Consider the following 9711-nt stretch of genomic DNA (forward strand, 5'->3'; position numbering starts at 1 on the left):
TCTCCTCCTCTCTCCCACAGTTTCGTGACTTCTTCATCGTCTCTCCCACTCTCCCTCTCCCGTTCTCCATCTCCGGAACTCTGCTATCTCCTTTCTCATGGCCGATCAAGAGAGAAAATGTCCTGCATTGAATGCCCTTGATTTCTTCCTCCCTTGCTCTTCTTTGTGCCTTCTTTCTTTCCCGCACACTCTATTATAGAGGTTGTAAATGTAGATGTTAGATACTATGAAAAGAGACATGAATATTAATAAAAAAAGGAGTTAGTAAAAGATACAGAAAAAGGTCAAGGGACTTGCTTGTGAGGTGGATGGTTCCATTGGATCCGGATCCATCGATGCTTGCAGAGCAAGGGTGATATTAGTGGCAAAAAGGGATGGATAAAAAGGGGGAGAGTGAACGAGCAGGAGCTATACGGGATTGAAAGCTGGAGAGTGGGAGACAACGAACGGAGAGTAGACATTTTATGTGTTTTTACTGATGAATTTTTAAAATTTTAGCCATCCAACAATCATTCGACATCCGACAACATTGACAAACATAGTGGGAAGGGCAGACCGAGAAAACGTTCATTTCTTCCTTAAAAATGCCAATCAACTTATTGACAATCAGATTAATTTCCTGTTCTCAGAATCTCAGGATGAACACTTACACATGAAGAATCCATACGCATACGACCAGTAATAATATGCACCATTAATTTCTAGTTAGACTTTGCCTTGTGGAAAATATGTTGCAACATGTTTCTGCGTATAACTGATATCCAATCCCATGATATCATGTGATATCTTTTTATCAAGTTATATCTAAAGGAAATCAAGGTCTGCGTGAATGTAGGAGAACCTAAAATTTCTAATTTTAACATGGAATCAGAATCGTCGCCGGTTTGTTTGTTTTTTCTTTTTTCTTTTTCTAAAAAGCTCTGCTTCACATTATCTTCTGCATGAGAATGTCCTTGGTCCTATGTTCAGTTGTCTTTTATCTTTTTTGCTTTTGAGAATAACATATAAGCTTTGTTCCTGTTAGGCTGTTACAAGCAATTGAAAAGAGACATAAATTGGGTGATAGGAAGGACGATAATGGAGGTCGAACTCCAATTATTATATCATATCCACCATTTTAGAGAAGGTTACTGGAACTTCCTTTCCCTCAGAGCCGTGGTCATTGAATAAGGTGGAGTATATATCAAAAAATGACTAAGACCATCCCATATTTGGACTGGTAAGAAGATAATATCTATTGTTAATCCTGCAAAAAACCAGATAAAGAATTGGGAAGAGACCAGATAAAAGAAAGGGGAACAAGTGCAGGTTATAACATACACAAGCGCACACCCACATATATATACATTCAAGGTGACAGGATTTCTGCACTGGATTTCATCTGCTTTATTGAAACCTTATTTACAGCATTGCCAGTTCAAGGCACTGGTCATAATCTAAACCATAAAGGATACATAAGAAGAGAGAAAACTAGAAAGTTCATGGGGGTAAGAGATCCTAACATAGGGTTGGTATGTAACAGAGCTACATATGGTAATCTCCTAAGCAGGCCTGGTTGTTGAGGCAGATGCATGTGCCTTTGAAAACTCAGAATCCTCACTCTTTGCAAACCTGCCTCGAACCCTCGGTTGACTGTCTGCTAGAGCTTTCCTGCAAGCATACTGGAGAAACAGATGGTTCAGTATAACTGGGTGCAAGTTTTCCGAACACATTCAAAGGAAGAAAGGTGGAATATTGGTAGAAGGTAAAGTAGTCTGGTGTAGACAAAGTATCATGCTTTATAAATGTATGAAGGAAATAATGCAAAATTAAGAGCAACATTGTTGCTAAGATCTGTGCAGGACTTCTAAACATGTTATATTTAGCTCGGTCATGTCTTTGTTTCCAGACAAAATATGGTAATAAAGGGAGTCTGAAACATGATTTCTATCTACAAGGGGAACACGACCACTAAAGCATGTAAGGCAGACTCTGGAAAAGAAACTTCACTAAATTTGAATAGAATTTTGATTCATGCACACCAGGCAGAAGATATTCATATTTATTCTGAAATATCTATTGGAAAAAAATGGTAAAAAATCCTGTATTTTATTCAGTCCAGAAACAAAAATACCTTGATCTTTCTATTGAAATTCCTCTTTGTCTTCTTATCTCGATATCGGTGGAGTCTTTCTTTGCGTTCTTCAACAGTGTAACTTCCTATCAGTGGCCGCTCAATGAGTGAACAAGCATTACCATTTCCAAGTGCCTGGCATAAAGCTCAAAACTCAAAATCAGTTATGCTCATCACCTTTATGCAGAACACCTAAAAATCTATTAGTAAACAGAACAGCGCAAAGCAAGATCAAACAACATAAATTTGCATGTGAGCACAGATGAAGTGTGGATCTTTAGTAGCATTTGACAGAGTGGTATTTGATTACTATGACATTCTCAATGCTTGTTTTAGAGATTTTTCTTGGTTGAGTTCCTGAATTCTCAAAAGATAGGACTATCAGTTTCCAAGGAGTCCTTTTTCATTCTTTCTGAGCTACAGGAGCAATTAAAAGATTCTTTTGTGGGATTCTTTTTTGGGACTATGTAAGGCTTCACTGCTAAAATTTATTTGTGAAGACTGCCTAAATCTCATAAGCCAGTAATCAGGCTTTTAAGCATTAGGATCTGACGAGACTTGATGCCGAAAGGCTGAGAATCGATTGTCAGGCCAATGAACAGGGTTTGCAGATTCTTCCTGCCGACACAACGTGTACTGAATAGTAATGCATAGTATGTTTCTTGCTAGCGTATGAAAGAAGAAGGCTCAAAAAGTACTTCACTCTATCCAGTTATGTAAGAGGTCGTACACCAATGTTATTCTTCAATTAAATGGGGAACTCACGTGGTCTGCAACCATTGTATATAGCTAGGAAAGAATTATAAGACCAGAAGACAAAAGAACAGCTGGGCCACCACTAGGGAGGGGCAAGGGAAATCAGCCCGTAAACCGACTGACAAGAAACCTTACATGCACCTGCACATTGACCTGCGGAACACAGTTAATACTTAATACTACCAATCTGTAAATAGGCAAAAATGTTGGCAACGAGAGTACGTCTATGGGAACAACTAAAGGTGTCTGGACTTCCAATTAACATTTCATTCTAAAAACTGTAACTTTGGTCCTAAAACTGCTACAACGGGAAGTCGGGGGATTTCATCTAGTCTGCGAGAAACAAAAACTAGGATACGAGAACTGATATCTGGGATGAATAGTAGCTGAGGAAAACAAACTTTAACTACGCTTGCTGCTGAAAATTCTTTCAAGTGAACAGTTGTTTCCTTCAGAACAGCCTTATGGTTGATTTTAATTGATGGGTTAAAGCAGTGAGGTTAAAGTTGGTGAATCTGGTAGACAGGAATATGGTATAGAAAGTATGTCATGGCTCGAGGTACGTACTTACAGAAACAGGCATTTTGATTCCAATTATCTCTCAGGCAAATTCAAGCTGTAGCTGGGTCTGGCTCATGGTTGTCTGAATCTCCCTTCTGACAATCAAAGACTCATGGCTGTTTGAAAGGCAAGAGTTGAAGGTAGATGTTGCAGAAATTTGTAAATTGATTCTTTAGTAGCAGAGCGAGGGTGTTGTTGGCCGCCTAAATGGATTTAAATCCGAGGTTCACAATTAACTTTAGCGAGTAATATCTAAGTGAACTAAAGAATGGGGAGCGCCCCAAAATCCACCATTACTGCTCTTTTCCACCCACCGTTGCTGCTGCTGTTCTTTTTCTATGAAATGAAGCACCTACCTCAAAGGTGCTAAATTCCCAGTGTCTTGTGGCATCAAACTTGAGCCGCTATCACTACTACAGCCGCTGCTGCTGCTGCTGCTACTACTACTGCTACTGCCATGAAATTGACCAGTAGAATTACGCTAACAACGAATATTACTTATCAAAAACATGATCAAAGATTAAAAAAAAACCATGAAAAATTGATGCGACTTCCATTTAAAAGTACGTCATGTAAACTTGAAAAAACAGAACTAATCCACAGCAAATTTCTGCTACTGAAAACAAGAAACGACACCCAAAATTTGCAACTGAACTTTTCAGAATGAATTGGTCACCTGAATATCTCCCTCGCTGAAGGCCCTTCTCATTCCCAATGCCTCTTCTAAAGTAAGCTGCTGAAAGTCCAGAAACACTGGAGGAACCGGCCCCGCGCCGGCGCCATTGATCCAATCCGTGGAGTTCAGGCACCCGGTGCTTACACTCTTCTGCAACCTGGTGGCATCGTCCTCCTCCTCTGCAGCTGCTGCTGGAATCGCTTGAAAGCTTTCATCGATCGCCGACTTCTCAAATAGATCTTTGCCGACCTCATAAAAGGCGTCGTTCATGAGCGGTCCGACGCCTTGCATAGACTGCAATTGGGTGGCGGCCTCCAGAGTCTGCTGCGCGAGGACCTCATCTGGGTCTGTGCCAGGGATGGAGATGGCAGCAGCAATTACAGGATCAAGGGGGAATAAAGGCTCCCCAATGATGGGTTCAGGGGCATGAAAGAGGTCTCCATCACCACCGAGATCATAGTCTGATATGGTGGAGCTGTGGACAAGATGGCTCTGCATTCAAATTTTAGAATTAAAACTCAACAAAACCATAAAAAAGAATCTTTGAAAATGATTGCTCAGAGTTGCAGAAATCAATATTTTGCGGGAGAGAGAGAGAGAGAGAGAGAGAGAGAGAGAGAGAGGTCCAGCTATTAACGAAACAACTCAACCTTAATTGTGCAACACAAAGACCAAAGTAGTCTCTCTATTAGCAAAACAGACACACACACACACACACAGAGAGAGAGAGAGAGAGAGAGAGAGAGAGAGAGGAGGAGCAGCAGCAGCAGCAGCAGAAGCAGAGTGTAACAGAGAGAACCTACTCCTGTAAGATAGACGCCGTCATGGCTTTCAGGAGCAGCAAAGCAAGCCCAAGGATCAACCATGTATGTCAAATTCATGGCATTCAAGGTTGATGAAGATGAGCTTATGATTGAAGAAATTGGACACAACAGAATCTATCCACCAGCGCCCACACTCTCACACTGATGCAACAGAGAAGCAAAAGAAGAAGCCAGCAGGGAAATGGGGTGCTACTGCTAGTTGTCCTCTACTACAACAACCGTAACTCACTTTTTCACGTTGAACTGTGACACAGTGAGTACAAATCAAAACTGTCCTCCAGCTCCCTAAACAAGGACTTCTTTTTTTGTTCTTTATGATACCGAATATACCATTGACAGTTAATGTGATAGGAAACCTCTTTAATGTATTCTTACATTTTTTACGATAAATAATTACAAATATGTACCACACACCTAAGATGTCTATACACACTTCATATGTAAAATTCTCAAACTAATAGGGAAATGTAAATTTTTACTGTAATAACATTTTTAACATCCTACTGTCAAACATAGAAACTTTTAGCATCTTAAATGTGGAATACATATACCAAACATGCATAAGCTTCTGCAAGTGAGCTGAGATAAGAAAAACAGCTCTATCAAAGGGTGAAGTATGAAACAGAAAAAAGTTAGCACCACATAATAAAAACCGAAAGGTCAGGCAGATGGGTCGCTCTGTGTTAAGCCAGATATGGTAAAACTCATTTTCACGTGATTCCTTTTGTGGGGCAGTGGAAAATCCTGCTCCCATCTTTATTTTGTTTCTGCCATTTTTTTTTTTGTCTTTTCGGCGTAGATACCTTCCCCCTCTTTCTTTCCTTGAAAATTTCTATTGATTGCATGCTTTTGGTCATAAATCCAACAAGTGGTCATTCATTTTCAAATTTCTCTTATATGAAATCCAACATTTGTAGACATCTAACAAAATAAGAGCATTTATACATCTTCCTCGATAACTCTAGCTAACATGCCCGTTCAATTTAGAGAAGAAAAAAGCAAGGATGCCAGTTGACTCTCGGGCAAGTTATGTGCTAGGAAGAGGTGTGGAAAGAGCCTCCTCCTAGTAACATGCGGCTCGGAAGAGTTTGCGTGTCAAATGAGGATAACTGACCATAACACACAAGTCGCCCTCCTTATCAAAGTACAAACATCTATCATTTTCAGAAGCAAAATGAAATAAAGATTTCCACATATTCGAGCAGGGCAGTTTTCAGCAAAATTGGGGCAGTTATCAAGAAAATGAAAACTATAAAGCTTTTTTTATGGAATAATAGTCGGCGAATAAGCTTATGACAGAAAATATTCCCTTTTTTTTCTGAACTTTGCAACTTGTTCTTTTCATTTGTCCAATACTTTCTCTTTCACCTTTCCACCTTTTCTTCTCATTTGGAGAGAGAGAGAGAGAGAGATATATATAGAAAGAAAGAAAGAAAAAAAAGAAGAGGAAACAAGTTCCTCTTATTTAGTGGCGTTTCTTTTCTTGCATGCCAGGAAAGGTGAAAGAAGAAAAAGAGAGAGACAACTGGGTGCGTGTGGGTCCGGCAAAAATGGGTGTGGGTCTGTGTCATAGAAGTTATTCAAGGTCTGGCCAGACTTGTTGGTACCCATCAGTCAAGCTTTGACTAGGTTGATTTTTTTTTTATTTATAGAAATTTTATATTGTGAAGTAAAACTCGCTGATATTATACAGAGACAGGTAAATAACATTAATAAGCAAACAAACAAACAAACAAACAAATAAATAAACAATAAATAATAAATAAATACATAAATAAATAAATATCATACACACCAGCTTGCTGGGCTATCGGACTTCACATGCATGGCAGCCAAGTGGGGAGTAAATTAAGAGCTGTCGTCCTGTACGCTGCTGCTGCTTAGTTCACTTCTGGCATACTCGCCCACCTTGTCATCAACTTTACCTGATCGAGAATCTGTGGTGATATTTTTGCACTTCGAGTTCCAAATGTCGACATTTTTGGCCTCAGTAACTATACATTATTGTTATTATTATTATGTTAAAAAATTTTGTTAGATCATATGCGTTATCTAGTTGATTCCATTTCCTTATGACATTGATATTCATATTAAAAAAAAAACGTATTCAAAATTAATAATTGAATTACTCACGCCAGCGGATGAAATTTACAGTAAAATAAAATCTGAAGTAAGAGCTAAACTAAAATGGTGTTGAATGACTAAAGTGAAATACAAGGTTTGCCTTAACCAAAATACAGAAAACTTAATTGGAATATCGGATCCGAACCCGAGAGACAATCAGAACGAGATCTGAAACGCACTTGGATCAATTTTGGACTTGTGGACATGGACTTCCCTTTGGGTTTCGGGTCAATATCTTAACTCGAACCTGTTTACGAACTTACTTAATACCTACTTCAAAGGCAGTTTCAGAAGACGGAGTTTCGGATCTGAATCCAGATCTACGTTATATTAGAATTTTGGATTCGGAGATTGGGTCTGACGAAATTAAATCCTCGTCCTCCAGCACCCTGATTCTAAAAAAACGAGGGGACCCACCGAAGCCCGTTACCATCAGCATTCTTTTCTCTTGGTACTCTCCAAGGATGCCATGGACGGTGGTTTCCAAATCTCAAGGCCTGAGTTTTTTTTTTCCCTCTTTTAAATGGTTATTTTTCTTTTATTTTGGACATAAAGGAATTCAACTATCTTTACTTTTTCAATTAGTATAAAAGAGTAGAAACATATTTTTCTCTTTGTGAAAATTTAGATAAACGAACTTAGCAATTAAAAGGGATAAATCTAACCACCTGATTAGCATTTAAGAAGGAACAAATTCCAACAAAAAGAATGAATTTTTCTCTACTAGTTTTTCAAATTATCAAAAGAATGAATATGCAAATAATGAAATGAAAAAAGAAAAGTACAAAAAATACTTTGAGTGGGGAAGTCCGATGAATATTTTAATTATACCACCAAAGGAAAGAGCAGAAATCCCTACCTTTTTTCTTATCTTTTAGGGTCGCAGGCACTAGTTAACTAACACTAATGTTTCAAGGGTATCTCTCTTTCTCTCTCTCTCTCTCTCTCTCTCTCTCTCTCTCTATATATATATATATATATATATATATATATATATATATATATAAAACCAATTATATAAAATTATTAACATAAAAATAAATAAAGTTTGTGAGGCGTGGTGGGTGGGCAGCTGCCTACACTAACCACCATGTGGCACTGACCGGTTAGTGCACCCCCTTTTACATTACAAAAAGTTGAAGCTGAGGGACCAAATAATTCACGGCATCTAGAAGTGAAGTAAAAAAAAAAATGTAACGAAGACTAAGGAGACGGCAGTCGCTGCTCGGAATTACGAATCTCATGTCGTAACCGTCAATCTTCAAAGGAGGAAAGGCTCACACCGGTTCGATATACATAAAGAAAAGGTATCTGAAGCCTGAAGGAGACACGGTAAATCCAAATAGGACAAATGAAGATCGGAAATTTTGACAAGATTTACCGATAAAAATTGATAGAAGCAGTCGCGGAATCATCGTAGCCAAAGAAAAAAAAAAATATGAAAAAAGAAGTTACTTAGGCACGGCACTATAAGAAGACCAACAACAAATTACTTAGCTAAATGTACTTATAATCTTAACATAAAAGAGTTTCCAACCATCATGGTGAGTGAAAAGTCAGAGCGAGAGAGAGAGAGAGAGAGAGAAAGTACCGTTGCGTTTTGATCATGAATACCGCAGATGTCTTCATCGATTTGCTGGGCTTCGGGCGAGAAGTAGAAGTAAGGAAGGAGAAAGCTGTCTGTATCTGCATACATCTTTAGTTTCCTCTCTTTCTTTCTTTCTCTCTCTACAGTATTTCACTCGTTCACCAACATCCCTTTCTGACCTCTCTCTAGAATTTTACTCACTCCCCAATTGATCTCCTCTAATGTTTCACTCATTCAACAACTCTCTCTCTCTCTCTCTCTCTGTCTCACTTTTTCTCCCAAAAACGCATCCTTCTCTGTCGCAGTGCTCCTCCTCCTCCCGAATAAAAAGAGATGGCGTCGGCGGTGGCGACAAAATTAAGACCAATTTAGAGCTACGCCTGGATGGGCGCATGCATTGGTCCCAACTATTTGACTTATATGACACCTTTTCCTCCTCTCCCTATATCTGTATATATTATATACTATATAGCATCAGCCCCACACGCATATATAGTCACCACCTATTCAACTATGCAAACGCACGCACGCACACACACACTCCAAAACCACATCCGAAAGTGAACCAACCTCTTCTATAGGGCTTAAATATAGTAGCATATATAGCCCAAGCATCTAACCATTTCCACCGTCCATCTTACAAATCTAACGGCATGTGTTTGTCACTCTTAACTAGGCACTTAAACTTTTGGTCGGCATAGAAGATGAACTGGCCAATTTGCAATTGTTGGCCAGACAGTCATGTCCTAATTTCCCGAAACTTTATTGCTATATTTGAATGATTAAAGTCGTCATCACTGTTGGCTGGTTTTATATATATATATATATATATTCATAAAGAAGTGATAAAAAGAGTTTTTTGATTATTGTGAAAAAATAGTTCCCAAACTTTGTTATATGGTAGCTCAATCTAACAATTTCATTTAAAAACAAGCAACTTAGACAACTTTCTTCATCTTTTCTACGTAAACTAATTATAAGCATAAAGAGATAAAATGAACAAAGATATTCGAATTTGTAGCATATCGATCGAAACTGCTTCTATTTTGGGAGACTTAGCAGATGGCAC

At 38.6% G+C, this 9711-nt stretch overlaps 1 protein-coding gene across 2 annotated transcripts; it reads right to left on the minus strand.

Moving 5' to 3' along the window:
• Positions 1-1286: 1286 nt before the first annotated feature.
• LOC116260084 (uncharacterized) lies at positions 1287-8918 on the minus strand. 2 transcript variants are annotated; one of them, XM_031638167.2, is made up of 4 exons: positions 8646-8918; positions 4107-4598; positions 2114-2248; positions 1287-1661 (listed from the first exon to the last, which is right to left on the minus strand). In XM_031638167.2, the coding sequence occupies exons 1-4, from the start codon at positions 8748-8750 to the stop codon at positions 1542-1544; spliced, it is 852 nt and encodes a 283-aa protein (XP_031494027.1). In that variant the 5' UTR covers positions 8751-8918; the 3' UTR covers positions 1287-1541. The 2 variants fall into 2 exon arrangements, with proteins under 2 accessions (XP_031494027.1, XP_031494028.1); XM_031638168.2 differs by lacking the exon at positions 8646-8918 and adding an exon at positions 4910-5145.
• Positions 8919-9711: the final 793 nt, after the last annotated feature.

This window comes from Nymphaea colorata, chromosome 9, assembly GCF_008831285.2.
Source record: "Nymphaea colorata isolate Beijing-Zhang1983 chromosome 9, ASM883128v2, whole genome shotgun sequence".
Classification (NCBI taxonomy): Eukaryota; Viridiplantae; Streptophyta; class Magnoliopsida; order Nymphaeales; family Nymphaeaceae; genus Nymphaea; species Nymphaea colorata.

Coding starts and splice junctions, on each gene's coding strand:
- LOC116260084 (XM_031638167.2), bottom strand. CDS start 8,750: ATGTATGCAGATACAGACAGCTTTCTCCTTCCTTACTTCTACTTCTCG. Junction 4,599..8,645: donor TTCATGATCAAAACGCAACG/GTACTTTCTCTC, acceptor ATTTGAATGCAG/AGCCATCTTGTCCACAGCTC. Junction 1,662..2,113: donor ATTTCAATAGAAAGATCAAG/GTATTTTTGTTT, acceptor CTGTTTCTCCAG/TATGCTTGCAGGAAAGCTCT.